The 23502-nt window shown below is 46.6% G+C and overlaps 1 protein-coding gene across 1 annotated transcript; it reads right to left on the bottom strand.

The window, feature by feature from the left end:
• Window positions 1-4045: 4045 nt before the first annotated feature.
• On the bottom strand, window positions 4046-22631 carry SOX8 (SRY-box transcription factor 8). The gene is made up of 3 exons (XM_066640430.1): window positions 22436-22631; window positions 13410-13648; window positions 4046-7524 (listed from the first exon to the last, which is right to left on the bottom strand). Exons 1-3 carry the CDS (start codon window positions 22540-22542, stop codon window positions 6785-6787), a joined length of 1086 nt encoding a protein of 361 aa, XP_066496527.1. The 5' UTR covers window positions 22543-22631; the 3' UTR covers window positions 4046-6784.
• Between the last annotated feature and the right edge of the window lie 871 nt (window positions 22632-23502).

Below are 23502 nucleotides of genomic sequence, written 5' to 3'. Positions count from 1 at the left end.
TTAAAAATAATTCAGCTGTAGGCAACAAGACTGATAGACTACCTGTAAAGTTGGCAACTTGTGATTTTAAAATACTGTATCAGTGAGCAGAGTGAGGGACAAGCCTTGAGTAGTGAGGGAAGGAAGGTGAGTTTTGGGCATGTCAGGGGGTGGAGCCTATGGGAACAGTGGGTGGGGTCTATAGAAAAGACTTTGGACCTGACCCACAACCCCTGGTTTATCTAAATAGAACAGTGGGCTCAATAGAAAATATTGGGATTTATTCACTAGTGTGCAACTATTTATTCACTCATAACAAGTGGGGTCCCAAGGCTATGGTGTAAAGAGACATGTTGCAGTTTCCTTTCTGAAGCAAAGTAGGTGTGGTTCTGTTTGCAACTCAAGGGGAAATCACCTGGAAACCCCACCTGCATGCACTATCTTGATTTCCATCATGGGAGAAAGGCAGGATGTACATGCAATCAATACTTAGCCCAAAGCAAAATTGGGGATGATACCTGATGGTTGGCAACTAAGGCCATTTTTGGCTCTCCCCCCACGTCCTGCCTCCATTTGCTGCCATCTGAGAACATCAAACATCTTCCGTGGCTTGGGTAGGACAAGTAGGGTCCATGCAAAATTAAACACTAGCCAACCAGATGGACTTTGAAAGACATCTTGTGCTTGAACTTCTCAATGCTACAGAGCAGCTGTAAGTCATGTGGCTTCTTTTGCACAAGCCCTCATAATTTAGCCCCCATGGCTTGGAGCAAGGGGACTGATAAAGTATACTGTCATAGAATTTGGTACCAATAGAAGTGGAGGGAGGCGGCATGGAGAAAGAAAAAAATTAGACATGGTTCCTGATGTTCTTAATGTACACATGAATTATTCCTACCTTTCTGGTCAACTCTTTGGTCCACACATAAAAGAGCATATAGCTATGAAACAAGTTCTACATTTGTGTAGAATGTCTGAATTCTTTGGATTGGTCTGGTCTCCAGACATTAATCTGGAGGATGATACAATTTGAACATCTCCGATGGCTAGAATCAATAAATAAAGGGAGAGCCCAGGAATTCCTGGGTATGAAAGAGATGCTGTCTAATGCACAAGGTTATCTGTGCAAAGCAGGGGCAAAGGAAAGCTGAAAAATATATGCACTTCTTGCAAGATTTTCTCCAGAAGCAAATTGGCAGTGGGCTTTCTCAGAAAAAAAGCATATTGTATTATAGTAAAGGTGGGAGAAAAGTGATTTTTTAGCAGACTTTTGCGTTTTCCAGTGGTCAAAGTGCAGACAGAAGTGTTGTGTGCTTTTATTCAAAATTAACGTTATAATGATAAAGTAGGAGGGCATGAGGTCTGGCTCAGTTGATAGAGCTGCCGCCTTGTGTGCCTGAAGATCCGAGGCTGCCAGTTCGAAACAACCACAAGTACCCGAGAACTGACGACATGCTGATATACTGATGAGCTGACCCTCGGTGGCAGAGAGGAGTTGCCGTCAAGTGGAGCGTGGGAGGCGAAGGGCCAGAGAGAGGCCAGACCAGGAAGGAAACCAGCTGGAATGAGGAGTTCTATGAAAGACTAGAACTATTCAATTGTAAAAATCCCTACAGGGGTTTAGAACAGCCTGCCTATGTAAACCGCCTTGGATTAAAGTCTGAGGAGAAATCTGATGACCAAAGAAAGGCGGTATAGAAATACCTGTATAAATAAATAAAGTATAATTGCCTTAACAGTGTACTAAGTAGGTGATATAGATGGTATAGTGTCAGCAGATACAGCCACAGTCATTACCAAAGCACCCCCTCCCCCATTAAATAATAAAAACCAAATAAAACAGTTCTATCTTTTTGCAGACTTTGGAGGGGTTTTTTTGTTTTTTACACAAATGAGAAGTGCAGAAAGCAGTGTTATGTCCCAGCATCTGTGGGAGTTCCATTCCTGGAACCCCTGCTGATGCCAAAAACCATGTTAAATAAAAGCAGTTCAAAAAATAAAGTGTCCCTTTAAAATCATGGTTCAAAAAGTGCTTCTCTCACAGAGAGCAGGGTAGAGAGGCAGGAAATGCAAGGGACCCTGGCTTGCTAAAGAACGGAATGCAGAAATTAAACAATTACTTTTCCCCCTTCTCCAGGGATTAGCCTGGTCCTCATTTGCAGTGGCCATCCCTGCTGAGTCTCATCAAAAATCAGTGTATAAGGTTGGAGCTGCATTAGCAACTCAGCACGTGGAAGATACTTCCACCTACAGACACTTTTCTTTTGGGGAACAGGCCCCACCCTGGAGGGGTCAATCTGGTCTTGAGTCCCATTCATGGTAACACAACTTGTCCTTAACTTGATTTAAATGAAACTTTAAAACCTCATATATTTAGGAATACCGAATGCATTTTCACCAAACCAGGACAGGAAAGACCCCTGGCATTTCCTTGGAATTTTTTTTAGTCAATCTAAAAACAGAAAAACTGAGGAACAGACAAAAATGGAGGATTCACTTTTGGTGTGCAAAAAATAAAAGGGAAAATGTATTGCAAAGGGAACTTTTTGAATGGCAGAATCTCATTTCAAAATGAAAGCCTTTGAAACTGGAGCAGCTTGGAGACTAGCAGATTTTTTCCCTGGGCAAAATTCCAGATGGTGGGTACAAGTCTCTGCAATATTAGAATTCACACTCAGAACTCTGAAATGCCACTTGAACCCTGGGCTTTCACAACAGAGACCCTCTTGTGCCAGCACAATACAGGGACATTCGCAGGAGAGAATCTCAGTGGTGCTTTTCCTTCCAAGTAAGATGGGTGTCCACTGCACTTCAGTTAAAGTTTGGGAGAGTCAGCAAGGGAAAGGGAATGGAACCTGGAGGCTGACAGTCGGACACTTGTCTAATACCCAATTAAAGGGGCCCTCTACAGCTGTCTCCAGTGAAGGGCCAGAGTCTGCCACTCCACTAGATATATTTTGCAGGAATTTCAAATGCCAGAATAGGGCTAACAGATGCAATAGCATCTCAAAACAGCGATGGCGAAAGCAACATCTGTTTTCAAAACACTTTCAGTTTTCATAACTCCTCTTCATATTGGGAAAAGGGCTGTCACTCAGTGGCAGAGCTTTGTATGCAAAAAGTCCCTGGTCCTTTCCTAGGAATGGCTGAAAAAGACTACTGCCTGGAACCTCAGACAGCTACTGCCAATCAGGTGGACAAGACCTAGGGTCCAGTCCTAAACAGCTCCAATGCTTATGTTGGCATTCCAGAGTTCTAATTGAACAAATGTTCCGTTATCTTGTGGGGGCCTCTGTGACTGCCCTCCCCCACAGCAAGATACAGTACATGCCCTGTTGGGTCAGCTGCTTCAGTGTTGGAAAGCTGGATAGCATTAGACCCTCAGGGCACAAGCCTAACCAGGTCTACTCAGAAGTAAGTCCTATCTTGTTCAATGGGGCTTACTCTCAAGAATGTGTGGTTAGGATTGCAGCCTCAATTAGATGGACCAGACTCAGTAGGATAGGCCTTCATGAATTAAGATATACTGCTCAATGATTCTCCAATCCCCTCATCCTGAATATATTCAAGTGGTGGTCTTTACACCTCAGTGAGACACCCTGCCCTCCTTGAACATGGATCAGGCCAAGGGTCCATCCAGTCCAGCTTCCTGTATCTCACAGGGGCCACCAGATGCCCCTGGGAGTACTCAAGACAACAGTATACCTACAACCTGTCGCAAGTCCCTTGCATTGGGCATTCAGAGACAGGCAAATACTAAAATCCAGAGGGTGCATATAATCATCATGACTTGCTACCTGTGATGGGACTTTACCTCCCTCAATCTGTCTGCTTCCCTTCTAAAGGCATCTAGTCCAGGTACCATCATCACAACACGGAGTTCCACAGGATGCACATTATTAAAATGAGGGAGAGTGCTCAATATGTATTCTGGTGCTGGAGAAGGATGAGAAGACACCTTTCATCTCCCACCCTCCCAGAAGCTTCCAATGCAGGATAGTGGTCTGGGGGGGGGGCGGGGGGAATGGAATGACTATTTCGGCAAATGTTGGATAAAAGGCATTTTCTTTTAATTTTATCAAATGGATCTGTACAAAAGTTAGCGTTACTTAGTCAGAAGCTAATGAAGAGAATAAGAAGTCACAATGGACAACCTCCAAACTTTATACATAAAACACAGATTGCATAAAAAGGAGTGCCTGTCTTCTTCTCAGCTCTGTTCCCACCCCCTGCAAAGGCAATATGCAAAAGAAAAAACATCCAAAACAGAAAAAAGCCCCAATACGAAATGTAGAAAAGATAAGATAGATAAGCTCTGAAAGTTTAAAGTTTTTATAAACTTTTTTCTTCTTCTTCAAAGGCACAACATGACCATTAGAATAGATGGTTATTATATGCTCAGCATACAATGGAACAAATAAACGAAATATTAGTCTACCTCTAAGAACTAACCAAAATATAGTGGAGAATGTTTATTTTCACAGCTTTGATGGATGACATCTGGTCCCTTAACAGGCAACATTAAAGTGAAACCCAATCCGTAACCTCTGGTTAAAATGCAATTTCTCAAAACTAACTGTGCTCCTGATACAGTCCAAACCTTCCACAATGCCCTTCCAATCCAATTTAATCTGTTGAAACCAGTTGGCAGGAAAGCAGACACTCCAGTGGTGGTTTTTCCCCCAATTTTCTGTGTTCCACATTTACACTGGAGGAACCCAATGAAAGACAGCCTTCCAACTTCACAATTTGCCTGCACTCAACAGTAATTCCCAAGAAGGAGCACATATGCAAAACATTAAGTTGGAACCAGTTGTCTTTTTCCTGCTGCAAAGATCCATGGCAAAGATCAGGCAGACTGTTATACATGACCCATCCTGAAAAGTCTGTCCTAGCTCTAAAGGGTCAATTCAGACAGCTCCTTCCTAACACACAATCATTTTTGGAGTCTGAATGTGCCCAGAATAAACTCTTCTTCAACAAGTTGGGTGTCCATTTTGAGCCCCCTTTGGCATCCTAGTTCTACTGGGATTGTCGATCTATGCAGCCTGGAATATGGAATCGGATTAGAGAATGACAAAATTAAGCTGGAATCCTATACACACTTTTGAACAATGGGACTTACCTCTGATAAGACATGCATAGGCTTGGGCTGTCTTCCCAACTTTTCAGATTACCTGAATTCATAAGTGGTGACAGTTATTGGCTTAGCTGACTTTTTTTTTTAAAAAAAGGACGAGATCAGTGGTTCCCAACCTTTAGGAGCCCACAGTGGAGACAAAAATTGGAATCATCACGGACCAAATGCAACCCCCCCCCCTCCCGACACAAAAAATAAAATATTTGTAATAGAGATGATTTATTAGATATTTCCTAATTATTTAGAGTGAAGATTTGTGGATTGCTGCTTTAGTTGCCGGCTGCGGGTGTCCCAAGCGAGCACTCCTGTATGGACCACCAGAGAGGATGGAGAATGGACTGTCAACAGTCACAACTGATACTTTGGTGCCAGCAGTGAGTGGTTCATTCTCCACTCTCTAGTGGTCTGTGGGGGAGTGATCAAAGGTGATTTTTTTTTCCTGACTTTGCAGACCACCTGTGGTCCACAGACCATGGGTTGAGAACCAGTGGACTAGAAAAATCCGTGGAAGACAGGGCTAAAAGTCTTTATGAGATCCAACAGCCATATTCGACTTCAATGTTGAAAGGTAGCATCTGTCCAAATTCAAGATGCTAGAGACAAACAGGGGACAACTGTCACCTTTATGAATAAATATCCAGAAGTGTACCTAGTGCCTATCAACTAACCTCAGTCCAATTCCACCGCAGATCATATGTTCACAATTTTATATAGGCATTTTCATCAAATAATCATTTCCACATTAAGTAAACCATCCTATGAAATCGGTCAATTCCTTCTGCCCCTTTATCAAATCCTTACACTACCATGTTAATTATTATTTGAAGACCTTTTCAAACACAGCTTTAAGATTGGTGACTTTTTAATTTCCCTTACAGTCTGCACCTAAATGTTGCCATGTTTTTATAGTATCATCAGGAAAGAATAAACAAATGCATCTCCATCCATTTACATCCTTAAAATCTCTTAAAATTCTACTTCTTGCACAGAATTATTTCATTAATTAAAAAGACAAAAATTGACACTGAACATAAATACATTACTTAACAGATTTACCCCAAAACAACGACAAAAAAAATCAAAAACTTTTTCTGAGCTCAATGCTTTTTTTTTTTTTTAAGCTTCCATACAAAATGTGATGGACTTTGCTTAGAAGAACTCGTAAATAAAGTGAAGCAATTCCGAGATGGGTGTGTTGGTTGGTTGTCAGCGATTCGTGAATGGTCCCTCCATGTTGTTAGTGAACAGTTAGGATTTTTTTTTTTAATCTACACTGGTTCTTCGACACAAGGATGGCTTCTCTTCAGATTGCAATAAACCCTTGAATACCTCCAGTAACTTCATAAATTTTTGCACCGCATTGTCTATAAAGAGCGTACTTCTCTTCAAGTCCTCACAGAGGTGACAGAACAAGCTATCCTTTGCGTACTCAAAAGGAATCATCAGTCCCGATGTTTTTATTAATTATTATTAAAATAGAACTCTGAACATTCAAAGATCTCAGAGGGGGCATCCAGTCCTACAGAAGGCACTTGGGAACAATGGAACGGGGCTCCATGTACAGAATTCTGTCTTCTTCATTCCATTTTTCTTTTCACATAGTGCATATTTTTCAGGGAGGGGTGGGGGGAGGAAGACCTTGATGTGTTAGTTCCTTCCATCCTCTCAAGGTCTGGTCAGAGTTGTGTAGACGGGCTGGTCCCAGTTGGCAGTGGGGCTATGTGAAGGCGGAATGGGCAAGCTGTTCAGGATGGGGGTTGTGTAGGGTCTGCGTGAGGAATGAAAGTAGGGGTACTGGTAGATGCTAGAAGGGTAGCCGGGGTAAGGGTTGTAGTAGTTTGAACTCTGGAGGTCAGTGTAGTCACACTGGGAGCTGGAGAACGAAGTGGTGGCCACTGCGGCGGACACAGTAGTAGTGCATGCCTGGCTGCTGTAGGGTCCATAGTCCGGGCGAGTGGGTGAGCTGCGAGACTGATCGCTGTAGTGGCTCGGGCTGAGCTGCTCAGTCTTGATATGAGGCCTCTGCTGCCCACTTTCACTGGAGGAAGGAGATGTGGAGGATGGGCTTTTGTGAGTCCAAGCTTGGGTTGCTCCACCACTGCCACCATTCACCGAATGAGAGTAGGAGGACCCGTAAGACCCCACTGCGGAGTTCTGCCCATGGTCCACTGGCATGGCTGAGTGACCATTGAGCGGCAAATACTGGTCAAATTCATGGACGTCAAAGGTCTCCATGTTGTTTATAACCTCACTGCTTAACTCAGAAATGTCCACGTTGCTGAAGTCGATGTTCTGTCGGCCGCTCTCTGCCAGGCGGCGGCCCTCGTGCTTCAGCTCCTGCTTGCTTCCATGGTGGAAGTCTGTCTTAGGGGTTGTGGGTGGGGTGGGAGGTCCGTGAGTCTGCCCTGCAATCAGAAACATTTCAAAAATGTTTCAAAAAAAAATGTTCAGAATGCTTGACGGCAATGGGGGTGTTCACATTTTCAGTTCATTCTGAACTTGAACCAGGCCACTCAAAATAGGACTAGCTCCAAGTTTCAGGAGGCACTCAGGAAACTGTCATCCACAGAGCCCCTCCACTTGACTAGATCCAAAAGGGTGGTTTCTCCACCACCACACAAAGGTGGTCTCGGGCACAGGTGTAGCCAACTGCACTGATGCCTGGGGCCAGTGATGTCATGACATTACATGAGAGCGCGATGAAACATTTGGGTTCCCCGGAAAAAGAGGAGGCACTGGTGGTGGATGCTTTGTAATGTGGCTGCCGCTCCGCTCCTTCTTCTGCAGTGGCTCCCCCTTGAAGGGGGCACTCCTTCAAGGGAAAGCCCCACCAGAAGGAATGAGGAAGCAGCCACATCGTGAAGCAGCCACCAGCGCCTTCTTTTCCAAAGAACCTGAAAGCCATGGAGGAGGTGATACTGGCAGGAAAAATAATTGCGCCCCTTGGTATAACACCCGGGCAGGTGCCCCTCACACTCTACCCTAGTTACACTTCTGATATCAGGGGATCAGGAACAGGCTCTCCTGAAGACCCTGAGTCCTTGGCAAATGCTTCACCAGGCTGAGCTTGCTTCCCATAAGCAAACTCTGCAGAACATGCAAACTTTTGGGTAAAGTAATGGCTGACGTAGCCACAAGTCGACAACAGAGCCATGTGACTGGCAAGCGAGACCACGCTTATTACATAACACAACGTGTAGAACAGTGGTTCTCAAACTGTGGGTCGGGACCCACTTGGTCCCATTTTGGAAGTGGGCAAAGCCTGGGCGTCACCATTTTAAGCTTCCCAGCATTGAGACATTAACTGAGAGCGGCTTGCACATGTGCAAAGAAAGCAGCATGCCGCTTTTCCCCAGAAAGCATGCTGCTGCCCTCCAGCTGGACCACCCTCTGTACTTGGAGGTTTCCCTCAGGGGGGCCAATCACGGAGTGCAGGCTTGGATTGCAGGCAAAGAAGGACCGTGAGAGATGTGGACGAGCCAGTCAGGCTTCTCCCCACCAACGTTTGTAAGTCTGGCTGCCTTGATGGGATGGGCTGCCTCTGGGTTGCAAGACAGAGCAGGCCCCCCCCCCAGCTGGACCGGGCTGGAGAGTGTAGGCGGAGATTCTTTCCTGCCCTGGCTAGCATTTCCTCTCTTTATATCTTTGCTGGGGTGAGCAGGGATTCCTGGTTGCCTGGCTGCCAAGAGAGCAGCCGGGGGGGGGGGCAAGCCTGGCATGTGGGGGGGAGCACCCAGGGAGAGTGCTGCTCCCCCAGCTGCTTCTCTGATGTGCACCCTTCCCCTCTACCTACTTCTCTCTTAGGCTGCAATTCTGTCTACTCTTACCTAGGAGTGAGCCCCATTGCCAATAATGGGCGTCAATTCTGAGTAGACGTGCTTAGGTTTGGGGGAGATGAGGGGAAGTGTCCCTGCTTATCTTTCTTCTGAGGAGGATACTACTGTTTTTATTTCCTTTATTTACAAATGCTCAAGCTACTTCTGGTATTGAGGTGCACTTGTAGGGTGCATTCTGGTAGGGCGCACTTGTTTCTGACTAATGCTGTGCACAGTATCAATAGGCACATCAATGTTTGTTAGTTTCAAGCGCAATACAAGAAGTAGCTTGAGGTTTTGTAAAGAAAGACAGAAATAAAAACAGTAGTAAATAAATACACAAATATTTTGTTCCAGATGTTTTATTCTTTGCTTGACATTTTTTGCTTGATAGCAGTGGTAGCGAGGGCAGGGAGAATTGGAAGAAGCTTCTGAGCTGGAATACTGTCTCTTGTCATTTATAGTTTGAGTTTCTAGGCAAGAACTTCCTGCTTGATGACATCACTCCCGGCTCTGACATTACACTGATGTCACTTCCTGTTTGATGATGTCATTTCTGGCTATGACATCACTTCCAGGTTGCTGACATCACATCCAGTGGGCCCCAGACAGATTGTCATTCTCAGAAGTGGGTCCCGGGCTAAAAAGGGTGAGAACCACTGGTCTTGAGAACAATCACCAGGTTCTGTCACCAAGCCTTCATCTGATGGCTTATCCAGAAGAGTTTTGAGATGAGGCAGCTGTGAGGTAAAGGCATTCTGGGAGCACAGAACACTACAAAGAACAGGCCATGGTTTTTGATACAGCAAAAGATCTGGAGTGGAAGAGCTGGAGAAGTTAAGGTCAGTGACTAAGATATCTTGACTAAGATATGCAACTTCTTGACTAAGATATGCAACTTGTCCCTCAAAACGGCCACGGTGCCAGAAGATTGGAGGATAGCAAATGTCACGCTTATCTTTAAAAAGGGAAAGAGGGGGGACCCAGGAAACTATAGGCCGGTCAGCCTAACATCTATACCGGGTAAGATGGTGGAATGCCTCATCAAAGATAGGATCTCAAAACACATAGACAAACAGGCCTTGCTGAGGGAGAATCAGCATGGCTTCTGTAAGGGTAAGTCTTGCCTCACAAATCTTATAGAATTCTTTGAAAAGGTCAGCAGGCATGTGGATGCGGGAGAACCCGTGGACATTATATATCTGGACTTTCTGAAGGCATTTGACACGGTCCCTCACCAAAGGCTATTAAAAAAACTCCACAGTCAGGGAATTAGAGGACAGGTCCTCTCATGGATTGAGAACTAGTTGAAGGCCAGGAAACAGAGAGTGGGTGTCAGTGGGCAATTTTCACAATGGAGAGAGGTGAAAAGCAGTGTGCCCCAAGGATCTGTCCTGGGACCGGTGCTTTTCAACCTCTTCATAAATGACCTGGAGACAGGGTTGAGCAGTGAGGTGGCAAAGTTTGCAGATGACACCAAACTTTTCTGAGTGGTGACGACCAGAAGTGATTGTGAGGAGCTCCAGAAGGATCTCTCCAGACTGGCAGAATGGGCAGCAAAATGGCAGATGCACTTCAATGTCAGTAAGTGTAAAGTCATGCACATTGGGGCAAAAAATCAAAACTTCACATATAGGCTGATGGGTTCTGAGCTGTCTGTGACAGATCAGGAGAGAGATCTTGGGGTGGTGGTGGACAGGTTGATGAAAGTGTCGATTCAATGTGCAAGAAGGCCAATTCTATGCTTGGGATCATTAGAAAAGGTATTGAGAACAAAACGGCTAATATTATAATGCCGCTGTACAAATCGATGGTAAGACCACACCTGGAGTATTGTGTCCAGTTCTGGTCACCGCATCTCAAAAAAGACATAGTGGAAATGGAAAAGGTGCAAAAGAGAGCGACTAAGATGATTACCGGGCTGGGGCACCTTCCTCATGAGGAAAGGCTATGGCGTTTGAGCCTCTTCAGCCTAGAAAAGAGGCGCCTGAGGGGGGACATGATTGAGACATACAAAATTATGCAGGGGATGGACAGAGTGGATAGGGAGATGCTCTTTACACTCTCACATAACACCAGAACCAGGGGACATCCACTCAAATTGAGTGTTGGGAGAGTTAGGACAGACAAAAGAAAATATTTCTTTACTCAGCATGTGGTTGGTCTGTGGAACTCCTTGCCACAGGATGTGGTGATGGCATCTGGCCTGGACGCCTTTAAAAGGGGATTGGACAAGTTTCTGGAGGAAAAATCCATTATGGGTTACAAGCCATGATGTGCATGTGCAACCTCCTGATTTTAGAAATGGGCTATGTCAGATGCAAGGGAGGGCACCAGGATGCAGGTCTCTTGTTGTCTGGTGTGCTCCCTGGGGCATTTGGTGGGCCGCTGTGAGATACAGGAAGCTGGACTAGGTGGGCCTATGGCCTGATCCAGTGGGGCTGTTCTTATGTTCTTATGTTATGTTCTTAGTGGTGTAGCTAGAGGGGTACAAAGCACCAGGTTTTTCAGAAAGCCTCACTGCAGCTTGCAAGGGACCCCCAACCTCTTACCTTCAGAGCCATTTCAGGTAGTGGGAGCAAAATAGAGGTGTATAACCTGTAGGCCTCCCTGGAACACTCCCAGAAGGTGTACACCTCTGTTTTGCTCCCCCCACCTGAAACAGGAGGGGTAGGGGATCCATGCACACTATGGTGAGACTCCCTCCAAAACTTAGTGCTTTGAAACCCTACTGGCTAAGGTCAGGGTCCAAAAGTCAGCAGGGCCATGCGGGGGGAGGGGGGGGCTTGAATGTGCAAGAACAAAAGTGTGTGCCGAATACAGAAGAGAATGGAACAAGTTTTGAAGAGGTGGAGTGAATGACAGGAGAAGCAGCTGCCTCCTGCACATTCCAGGTAAAGGCAACTGTGATACTGCAACAAGAGGAGGTGGTGCTAGTCAAGGCCTGGGTTGCAGGAGGAGGAATCAGGCAGAAAGGATGTACTTTTACCACATGCAGAGAGAAGCAACATCAGCGACAATCCACCATCACCTTAGAATGTCTTCAGATTTAGATTTCCATCAAAAGGTATTGCTTCTGTAAGCCTCCTTCACAAGCGCTTTAAAAGATTTTCTAACCCAAATTTGTAAAAAGGGAGGAGGAAGTTACCAGACAGAACAAACATGCCTGGAATAGCAAGACATTTGCTGTGGGCCCTTGGAACCCACTGGGTTACTTTGGTCTGGAAAAGCAGCAATACTGTGTGTGCCACATGGCTACACCCCACCACCAAGCACATAGCGCATCAAGCACTCTGGGAGTTCACTTGTGCAGATATGGCAACTGAAACACAATGATGGAAATCACCCCAAGAAGCGACAGAGATGTCCAGGTAGGGACCTGCTCTGATAAGACAGTCTCTATGCGGAGTTGCATGGAGGCTCAAGTGATTATGTCAGCATCCCAGGGCTTTGGATTGAGAATAGCTCTCACAAGCCACACAAACTCTGAAAAAGAGGGTTCCTCTTCCTCCTGCTAGCGTCCGCTTCAAGGTGGGAGTGTGAGTGTAAGAACCCTCCCATGTACGGCTCCCACAAGCAGGAGAACATTTTCTTCTCCCCAGAATCTGGTGTCTTGGTGGCCGACTGATCAACAGAGAGCCAAACTTGATGAGATGCCAGGAGACTCAGATTTCTTGATTTTTTTAAAAAAACAAAGCTGTTGGGGAGGGGGAAGCAGAACTTGGAGTTCAACCCTCTCCTCCTGTGCCTATCTCCTGATCTAAATGAGGTGCATTCATGCCATGGGACACTTTGCGGGAGGAGTGGCATTTTAATCGGGGGGGGGGCCAAAATAAGCACGAATTTGGATGGCCGTGCTGCATCAGTGATCGGTTCCCCTGCTTTTTTAAAGGGGATCTCCCTCCTTCTCATCTAGCATGACCCCAAGGCAGAAGTTTTGGTAGACAACAGCAACAGAGACTTGCCTTGTTGGAGCAAACCAAGGCTCACCTGGTCCAGAACTCCTTTTCCAGCAGTGGACAGCCAGGTGCCCGTTGAAGCAGAACATAAAGATGGTGGCAAGCCTCTGTTTGTCCACAGCACTCAGTACTCAGAAGTACACTGCCTTTGAACAAGGAGGTTCTATTACCTATCATGCTCAACAGCGGCTGGTTTTTTCTTCCTGTGAATTTTTTCCCCTGCTGCCTAACATCCTGTTAACTGCAGCTGCTGCCAGGGAGTGAATCTGTCACCTTCTGCATGCACATCGCATATTCTACCGCTAGGCTGTGACTAATCCCCATAATCTCTGCCTCAATTTCTTTGTACAGAACCAGCCCCCATCCAGCCCAGTACAACTGACACTTGATGGTGAAAAGGACCCTAGAGTCTTTCCCAGCACCTATTGCGACCTGATATCTGAAACTGGTACCACATGCCCATGAGCACATGCAGGCTCTACCACTGACACCAAACTATTGCTTCCCCTTCCTTACCTGCATGGTCACTGTGGTGATGGTTTTCACTCATAGAGCCCAGTCCAGTGTCTGCTTTATAGATCTGGTTCCCGCCGTGATGACTCAGTTCAGCTCCAGAATCTGAATCGCTCTGTCCAGCTTTGATGCTTTTCCTCCGGCGCGGCTGGTATTTATAATCAGGGTGGTCCTTCTTGTGCTGGACGCGCAGTCGCTCCGCTTCCTCCACAAACGGGCGCTTCTCACTTTCACTGAGCAAACTGAAAAAGAAACAAACACGAATGGTCCATCACCTCTTCCCTTAGCAACACAATCATTTAATGTCTAGAGAACCATCACACATATGAGTAGCGCATTGGGATCACAAACCCAGGAAAACATAATGGCACTTTGTGACCATTGTTACATGTGACCTTTTAACAAACTATTATTTCATCTTTCAAACGCCTTCCAACCTATCTTTAAACCTATCTTTAAACATGCAAATATTTATTTGAAACATTAAAGTTTGTTTCACATTACATTGTACATTACAATGTACATTACATTTACATTGTTAAAGAGGATCTCAGGGACCTTCACTTCCACAAAGAAAGAGCATTTTGTAAAAATCAAGGCACAGTCAAAGCACAAGTTCCATACTCAGAACAGCTTAAATCAATGGAAGACTGAGGTTACATAAGAATACATAAGAATACATACATGCTTACCTGAGAGTAAACCCCATTGCATTCAATGAGACTTACTTCTTAGCAGACATGCATAAGTTATTTGTTTTCCACATTTTTATACCACCCTTCTTCCAAGGAGTTTGGGGTGGTATATAGTTCCTTTGCTCCTTTTTGTCTTCACAACAACCCTGTGAGGTAGGTGAGACTCACTGGCCCAAGGTCACCCAGGAAGCTTCATGGTTAAGCAGAGATCTGAAGCTAGGTCTTCCAAGTCTAAATCCAATTCCAGAACTACAACTCCATCCTGGTTCAATACACACTGACTTTGGAGCAAGCCCTATTGAGTTCAATGGAATTTAGTTGCAAATACACATCTATAAGATTGAGCCATTACTTTGGATGGATCCTGCTTGCAATTCAGCTCTGTAGCTCAGAGCTGTTATCATACCTTCCATGTATGATACACTCAAAACATGGACAAGTTCTCCATAAAGTGACTCTTCCTAATATAAATGTGATGTCTCTTGAGTTTAGTCAGCCTTGATTAAGGAAGGTAGTTAGGGCTAACAGCACAATCCTACACACTTACTCAGAAGAAAGTTCCACAAGGTTTTGGTGAAGCCAACTCCCAGGTCAATATGCAAAAGATTCTACCCAAGTCTTACGGAAATCCATGAAATTGATCAGCATTGTAAAAGATATGCAACACTGCCCTTCCTCAACTGTCATTAATAGATCAGCTTTACCAAAAGGACCCAAACTAAACCTCTCTTTTCTAAACAGTTAAAATCTTTTTTGGTGTAAGCATACATATTCCAAATCTTTGTGTTCATCAGGTCAGTTTCCCCCCCTCCCCCTTTGCCAAATTTCTGTTACAGGTTCCCAAAATAATCATTTTATAATAATTACAATGCACTTATTTTCATGGAGGGATAATAATCCCACACACACACACACACTCTGCCTCTTTCTTTGCAAACAGGATTCTGCAAGAGAACATTCAAGAATTTGCAGACAGTAGAAACCAGTTCGGTTTCCAAACAGGCTTATTAAGAATATACTGAAACACACAGAATTGTGCTACGGGGCTGCGATCCTCAGCAACCTCAAGTCCAGAGAAGGAATTATATTTCCTTCCAAGTAAAAATATATTGTTCTCTTTTAGCAATTTCAGTTTCAAGTCAGTCATCATAATAGTTATCAAGGATATTGTTGCAATTAGGTTACAACTCTCAGCAAACACGATTTTAGAAGACCTAAGATTCCAGTACAGTATTGGGAATTAAATCAGTGGGATGAAAAAAATATTGGTCCTAAACAGCCACACAGTTTTGCCTCTACATTTGGTGATGTTGAATTATGGGAGGGGAAGAACAGATGAATAGAGTAAGGTATGCCATCTCACCTCTCCAACTCCAAAATGCCGCTCTCATCTCATCCTTGAGTTTTTGAGTAACGGAATTGGAACGGTATGCAAAAAGGAATAGCTTAAGAAATAAATTCATCCTTCAGAAGTGCACAAGTGTTTTGCTTGGCTATCTGAAAGGGCATGTCACCAAAGCAGCGAAAAGCTATACTTAATGTCTCTCATGAGGAAAGAAAATTAGCTAACCTTTCCAGAAAATTATTTAGACATTTTTGCAAGCTGCAAATGTACCTGCAAATAACTTGTTCAGTGAAGTGTGGAGCAGAAAAGGAGGGAAGCAACAATTCTTGCCATTACAAGGACTGATCAATTTCATATTTAGATTTGGATGATTCAGTTTAAATATAACAAAGTAGTTTAACAAGCCCATTAAGATGCTGCTAAGGAACATTAACAATAAAAGACTAATTAGAAATTGTTTGCGCACAAAAAACCTACAAACAATGACAATCTCCATCAGCCACTTATGCAGACTCTCTCCTAGGGCTTCAGCCACCTTCCAGGAATTCCCCAGTAAGAGCTGACAGGCCCTGGCACACAACTGGTAATTAGTGCGCACACAACTGGTAAACTGCAGCCGTGCACTCAAAGAGTGTCCTCAGTGGTGACATGCAACTAGTTTTTGCTCTCTGGAAAAAAGCTGGAGCACAACAAGATAGAGGGAAGGTCACAAAACAGCACGCCCCATGTCCTTCGGGCACCAGCAATCACATGCATACCTGTACCGATGTTAATGGAAATGCCTTCTCAATGCTCCGCTCATTTTGGAGAGCACCGAACCCTGCTACAAGATGAACCCTGCTAGCTACAGGATGGCGTCCTCAGATAACACCTATCCATCCCAAGGAATCAATGCCATTAATTCAGGGACACTGCAAGTTAAGACACTTCTGAGATTTGTGGACAGAGGCCAAAAAGGTACTCGGGGTCTAGAGATTTTCCTCAAAGTCATCACAGACTACAACATAACTTTAATAAGATAATTTTTTGTTCAGCAAGCAGAGGCACAACTGCAGTGGAGACCACTGGGCTAGTAACCCCTGAAAAATAATTTTGTTTTTGTCTTCTTCTGCAACAGGGGCAGAAGGTACATCAAAACCTTCCAGTAGATCTCTGGTTTCTCTGCAGTAGCTCAGCAAGGATTTCTGAAGCCCAGTCAGACAACAGTTAAAAAGCAACCACAGTCTGATTTTTTTTCCTATTAAAATAAGCTACTAAAACAAAAGGGAGAGGGGGAATTTTTTCAGTTTTGAGACTGAAAACTCAGCACATGCTCAGAGGTACCCTGGGTCCAAAGAGAATTAAGGCTGCAATCCTAACCACACTTTCCTGAGAGTAAGCCTCTAGAACAAAACAGAACTTACTTCTGAGTAGACCTGGTTAGGATTGTGCCCCAAGTGTATGTTTGTCCTTCAAGCCACTGTTCTGCAGCAGATCCAGTTGGTAGCCTTTGGGAGTATATAGTAAAAACTAAAAAAAAACCCTGCAAATTTGATGTCTGCCCTGGCTGAAGAGAAACCGTGAAGACTGACATTTTTGCATCAGCTGAAGGTTAAATCCAAACACAGTTCCTTGGACGCAGGGAGTTGGAAATGATACTGATAGCGGAAAACAGTGAACTGTAGCCACACCGTACACCATTCTGCCTCCTCTATTGAATTAGACCCAGATGCATGGAGTTCTCAATGCTTGTAATTAGCACTAGTGAATTTTGCAAAACATCTCCTGACTCCCACTGCTAACCAACTGCTAGCCGCCATGGCTGGCACAAGACACCAAGGCAGAATTTTTAGATGCTCCTACCACACATCACTGATTAACACAAGGCACAATTTCAGGATTTGTGGGGTTGGGACTGAGGATCAAAAATCACAGCAAGATGGAAAAGCACGAGAGGTATTCCTGGCCTTTAAAACCATGTATTTTAAGAGTATTACTTTTGGCTATGTTTTAAACCCTTACAAGAATAAAACACAATCCCTAGAAATATCTTGAAATTAACAAACATGTTGTGGCCTCAGGTTTTGGGCTACTGCAAAATATTCACATGTCATTTGAAACACCATGAGTGGAAAGGAGGAGAAAAGCTATCACCATCCCCATTTCCCTCCCTAAGCAACATACATGGCAAAGCCTACTAGGGCACATGGTACGTGCCCCCACTGTGGGCCTGATGTGTCCATTCTCCCCTATCAAAGAACGGGCCAAGCCGACTTGCCCTTTGCAAGACCTGCTTGTACTTAAATCTGGGCAAAGCTGGCACAAGTTGAGTTCTCTTAAATGCTGCTCTCTGATTCTACTTCTCCGGAAGGCTCAAGTTTGACTCTTTCGAAAGGTACAGATCTTTCTACTCAAAAAAGGCCTTGAGTTTAATGGAGGTCCGCTATCTTCATTGCCCAGGCCTCCATGCAGCTGTGTCTGTTCTCCATCCTGTGGGAAAACTAACCGCTCCTAGAATCTGGAGAAGTTGGGCTGTTTTTCAAGCCTCCTCAAACCCTGCAGAGCGAGCAGCGATCGGAACGGGCTCATTTATGTCCTTCCTGCCCACAGACTAGGCTCAAATTTCATGAGAATAAGGAGTGGAGAGACAGTCTTTTAAACTTACTTTAAAAAAAAATAAATTTAAGAAGCCCACACAACACGCACGCACCCAGTTGCATAAGGAACATTGGAACATCTTTGCATTGTATGCATCTTTGCATGACTATGAACGTTAACATAGACACACATCACTCAAATGTGCCAAAACTGAGTATTCATAATGATTCTCTTGAGATTCCTTAGATCAACATACATCAGGCGCCATCACCATATATGTGGTGGATTAAGATTGCAGCATACTATTATAAACATTTCCTGGCAATAAGCCCTATTGAACCCAATGGAACTTGCTTCCAAGTAGACATGCATAGTATTGCACTCTTAACGCTATTCCCTAACCTGCCTATTTGGTAAAAACACACACACACACACACACACACACACACACACACACACACACACACACACACGGCAGCTTACAATGAACAGTGATCTAATGCCATATTTAGAGGCCTGAAACAGCCACCAGCCTGAGGCAATCCCATCAGCTTCATGGCAAAACCTGCCTATTGGGATACAGGTCTCCAGCCCAAATCTGACACCCTCCACATCAGGGGGTACACTATCTTGAATGTCACGGACCACATGCTTCCACATCTCGGTGTCCTTGTTTGTGCTGCATTACTCATATGATACACATAAGTACACACCCATTACGGACAGCAATGTGCAGGTCTCCATAAACGCAGACCAAAGTTTCAGTCCTGGGGAACAAGATCTGTGGAACGGAGTGGCACTTCCTCACGAGAAACCTGCATTGGACTGGGCTGCATGTATCTCCCAGCGTATCCGTTTGCCTACATGCATCTCTGTGTGTTCATTTTGCAAAACTCAGCATTCAGTGTCAACCAAAGCACATTTTGGCCCAAAGGGGTGCATAAGAGCATTGATGCATATTCATATCTAGTTTCCATACCAGAGATGGAAACCCTCATTCATGGGGTTCAAACTCTAGCTTGTTGCCAATAGAATCCTTTACCAGAGGCCAAGGGGCCCATTCACACATAACTCTGCAAGTCACTTGATTTGTCATTGGTTCACAGTTGAATGGTCCCCTGAAAAGCAGAACTGTGTAGTTAAGGGTAGAAAGTGCCGTTGGAGCTCATCTACACACAGACTACAACTCGAATATCAGCACTAACACACAACAAAATATTCTGCCTTTTAGGAGGTAGACAAACAGCCCAAATTCCTACATACTGACTCCAAACCAAAGCACACTTTATTCAATTGCATTTCCTCATATATGTGTGCACCGATATGCAGTTCCTTCGACTACATTTTTTAAAGTCCACATGCATTGTGGGAACAGCCACCAAGCAACATTTCTTTCAAAGGATGAACACGCTCATGTCTCAGAGATATTTCAGGTTTAGAATGTCTTGTTGTAAGACCAGATAATGGACTTAGGTGACACCTAGGAGCCCCCTTCAGCCCTTGGAGACTGCGATCTCAACTCTTGCTCCAGGTGCATGTGCAAACTATGGTGAACGCAGGTATTCCAAAACAGTGCCAATCTCAGTCGGATTGGAGTATGGCTGTGAAACGCCACACCAGAAAGACAGGGAATAAGTTTAATAAGATAATTTGGTTAGGAGCATGAGCTGTGATGCTATGAGAGTTAAACCTCACCTCTGAAAGGAGTGCACTTAGGCTAGCCATGGTTCTCTCAGTTCATGCCTCTGCAATATGGAACTGCTGCATATGCCAGTGTCATACGGATCACTGAGAAAACGCACAAGAATGCTTTGAACATCTGACCTGCTCTATCGCAATGCTATATTTTATCTGTACAGTTATAGGGGAGACAGAGAATATAATATGCTTCAAGCAAACAACTGGGTAGATAAGGAAGTGTGGCAAGAGCCCTCTCACTTTTTTATTTCTATTGGAGGAGGGACCAGGTGGACCTTCCAAGAAGTGGAGGAGTGCGAATGGTGCAAGGCACCAGGTGTTTGTGCCACTAAAAGCCACCATTGATGATGACATCTATAAGGGTGGGTGAGCTGCCAGTACATCCAAGCTAGCCTTAAGAGAGGATGAGAATCCTGGTCTCCCAATTATTGGTTCAGATATTTTCAGGGGGGGTGGTGGATTTCCTATTTGTGACTCTTTCAACTGTTTATGGAACAGAAAACTAGCTGGTTACATGGAACAACCCCTAAACCTTTTAGGTTTTTTTTTAAAGCTCCAAATACTGAGCAATTCCCAAAATATGGGGAAGGACATGAACTCTGAAGGCAGATTGTTCCAACCAGTTATCATATAACTAACACCTACTTACACTCCTCTCAACATCCATACTACAGGCTGGGGAACTATCAAATGTATCCGATTAGTAACCCCTCTGAAACACTCATGCGAGAACATACCTCTTAGCCAATTTAAGCACATCAGGACAAGGGTGTTGAGGATAATGTATCTGGTCTGGGGAACAACCATGAGTGGGCATTCCAGAAGGGAAGCCCTGTGGGTCTGGTACAGCAATATACACAAAACGAGCCTCATGGTACCTTAAAATCTACCAGGTTTGCTGGCACAGCAAGTTCCAATCCATGAGCATTTATAGGACTATAAGGACCCAATCCTTTCCAACTTTCCAACAACAGGACAGCTGCAATGCAGCCCCAACATAAGGGAACAAATGTTCCCGTATCTTAAGAACATAAGAACAGCCCCACTGGATCAGGCCATAGGCCCATCTAGTCCAGCTTCCTGTATCTCACAGTGGCCCACCAAATGCCCCAGGGAGCACACCAAATAACAAGAGACCTGCATCCTGGTGCCCTCCTTGCATCTGGCATTCTGACATAGCCCATTTCTAAAATCAGAAGGTTGCACATACACATCATGGCTTGTAACCCATAATGGATTTTTTCCTCCAGAAACTCTTCCAATCCCCTTTTAAAGGCATCCAGACCAGATGCCGTCACCACATCCTGCGGCAAGGAGTTCCACAGACCAACCACACACTGAGTAAAGAAATATTTTATTTTGTTTGTCCTAACCCTCCCAACACTCAATTTTAGTGGATGTCCCCTGGTTCTGATGTTATGTGAGAATGTAAAGAGGCATCTTGCTATCCACTTTATCCTTCCATGCATAATTTTGTATGTCTCAATCATGTCCCCCCTCAGGCGCCTCTTTTCTAGGCTGAAGAGGCCCAAACACTGTAGCCTTTCCTCATATGGAAGGTGCCCCAGCCCAGTCATCTTAATCGCTCTCTTTTGCACCTTTTCCATTTCCACTATATCCTTTTGAGATGTGGCAACCAGAACTGGACGCAATATTCAAGGTGTGGCCTTACCATCAATTTGTACAACGGCATTATAATATTAGCCGTTTTGCTCTCTTCTCCTTTTCTAATGATCCCAAGCATAGCATTGGCCTTCTTCACTGCCGCCACACATTGAGTCGACAATTTCATCGACCTGTCCACCACCACCCCAAGATCTCTCTCCTGATCTGTCACAGACAGCTCAGAACCCCTGAGGAACTCCTCAAATCTTGAGGAGGCCTCTGTGAGTGCCTCCCCACCACAGGAAGCAATGCACACCCCACTGGCACTGAAAAATTGGATAGAATTGGACCCTAAATCGATTCACCTTGACATTGTCACAAAGGGCCCTTTTGGGAGACGGAACAGACAGGCCACCATTTAGATGGCAACGGCCAGACCAGAGTGCTGCTCCTCAGAGTGGACTAAAGGCAGCTGCGTTCCTCCTGCGTGGCCATCACTGCCTTCACTGGACTGCAGTCATCACTGGCATGATAGCAAAGATTTTCAGCCTCTCTCATCTCACAGCACAGGGCACACCACCAGGTGCTGACCATCGACAGGGCACACCACGCTGCGGGGGGGGGGGCCTCTTTGGCACTACTAATAAATGACCTTCCCCAAATTCCGGCGACGGCACACCTGTGGACCACTGGCGGCACACCAGCGTGCCTCGGCACAGTGGTTGACAACGGCGGCACTCGAGGACAACTTCGAGGTCTCCACATCCTTGCCCCAGACCTCCGCGGGAGCTCCCGACCCGCTTCAGGCAGCGAGTCTGCTCCGCCGCTGCGCACACGGACTCCTGCGGGCGAGGACGGGGAGCCCGCCTGCCGCGCCGCTCCTGGCTTCGCGAAGCGCCCTCAAGGACCGCGACCTCGACAGGCGGGAGGACAGACCCCCGCCCCGGAGCGGGCTCCCTCGCGCTGAGCGGGCCGGGACTGCCCGGGCGAGCAGCGGTGCCGGGTCCCCTCGAGCCCCACCGCGCCCCCTCCCCTCGCGGGCGCCCGGGGTCTCCCGCTGCCCTCGGCGGAGCCGGGGGGGGGGTCGGGGCTCCGGCGCGCGCACTCACCGCCAGAGCCGGCCGAGGGTCTTGCTGAGCTCGGCGTTGTGCAGGTGCGGGTACTGGTCGGCCAGCTTCCTGCGCGCCGCCTGCGCCCACACCATGAAGGCGTTCATGGGCCGCTTCACGTGCGGCTTGGCCTTGAGCGCGCCCGCGCCGCGCGCCGGCAGCGGCACCAGGCTCCAGTCGTAGCCCTTCAGCACCTGCGACACCGCGTCGCGGATGCAGGCGGGGAAGCGCTCGTCCGCCTCGGCCCGGCCCGCCCCGGCCCCCGCGCGCGGCGGCGGCTGCGGGGCGGGCGGCGCGCGCGCGGGGCCCTCCGAGCCGGCGGGCGAGGGCGGCGCCTCCGAGTCCGACGCCGAGCCCGACTCCGAGGGCGAGCTGCGCCCGCTGCCCGCCTCGCCCCGCTCCGCGCTCATCGTCCGCGCCGCGGCCGCCCAGGCGACGCTCTCCGCGCGCGGGCGCCGCCGCCGCCGCTTTCTTGGGCCGCCCGCCCCGCCCCTGCGGGAGGGGCTCCGCCGCACGCGCCGCCCTGGAGCGCAGCCCCGCCCCGCCCCTCCGAGGCGGGCCAGCCGGTGACTCCTGCGGCGAGGCTGCGAGGGACCCTCCCTCCACCCGGCTGTCCAGCCCCCTTGTCAAAGCACCCGGTGGCGGGGAGTTCCACAGACCCCCTGCGCACCCCCCAGCCCCGTCCGGAGCGGCGAGCTCCGCGTCCGGGAGAGCCCCGAAGGCTTCTCCTGCGCCCAAAAGCAGGGCGCGCCTCTAAGGAGCCGCCACCCGGGCCCAGGACTGAGAACTCCCAGCGCAAGTCCGCCCAGGTTAGCGTCCTGCTTCCAGAAGTGAGCGGTCAGATGCCTCCCTGGAGATGAAGGCTGCAAGCCTCTCCACACTTACCTGGGAATAAGCCCCACTGACTATAATGGGACTTGCATGTGTTTTAATTTGTTTTATATGTTGTTAGCCGCCCTGGGTCCCTTTTTGGGAGAAGGGCGGGATAAAAATAAAGTTATATTATTATTTATTATTATTATTGCATCTGAGTAGACATGCCTAGGATGGGGCTGGAAGGCACTCCC

This window comes from Tiliqua scincoides, chromosome 13, assembly GCF_035046505.1.
Source record: "Tiliqua scincoides isolate rTilSci1 chromosome 13, rTilSci1.hap2, whole genome shotgun sequence".
NCBI lineage: Eukaryota > Metazoa > Chordata > Lepidosauria > Squamata > Scincidae > Tiliqua > Tiliqua scincoides.
Note: the sequence above shows the minus strand (reverse complement) of the source record. Positions and strands in the feature narration are given on the sequence as shown.

Coding starts and splice junctions, on each gene's coding strand:
- SOX8 (XM_066640430.1), bottom strand. CDS start 22,542: ATGAACGCCTTCATGGTGTGGGCGCAGGCGGCGCGCAGGAAGCTGGCC. Junction 13,649..22,435: donor ACCCTCGGCCGGCTCTGGCG/GTGAGTGCGCGC, acceptor TTTCTTTTTCAG/TTTGCTCAGTGAAAGTGAGA. Junction 7,525..13,409: donor TCACCACAGTGACCATGCAG/GTAAGGAAGGGG, acceptor TTCTGATTGCAG/GGCAGACTCACGGACCTCCC.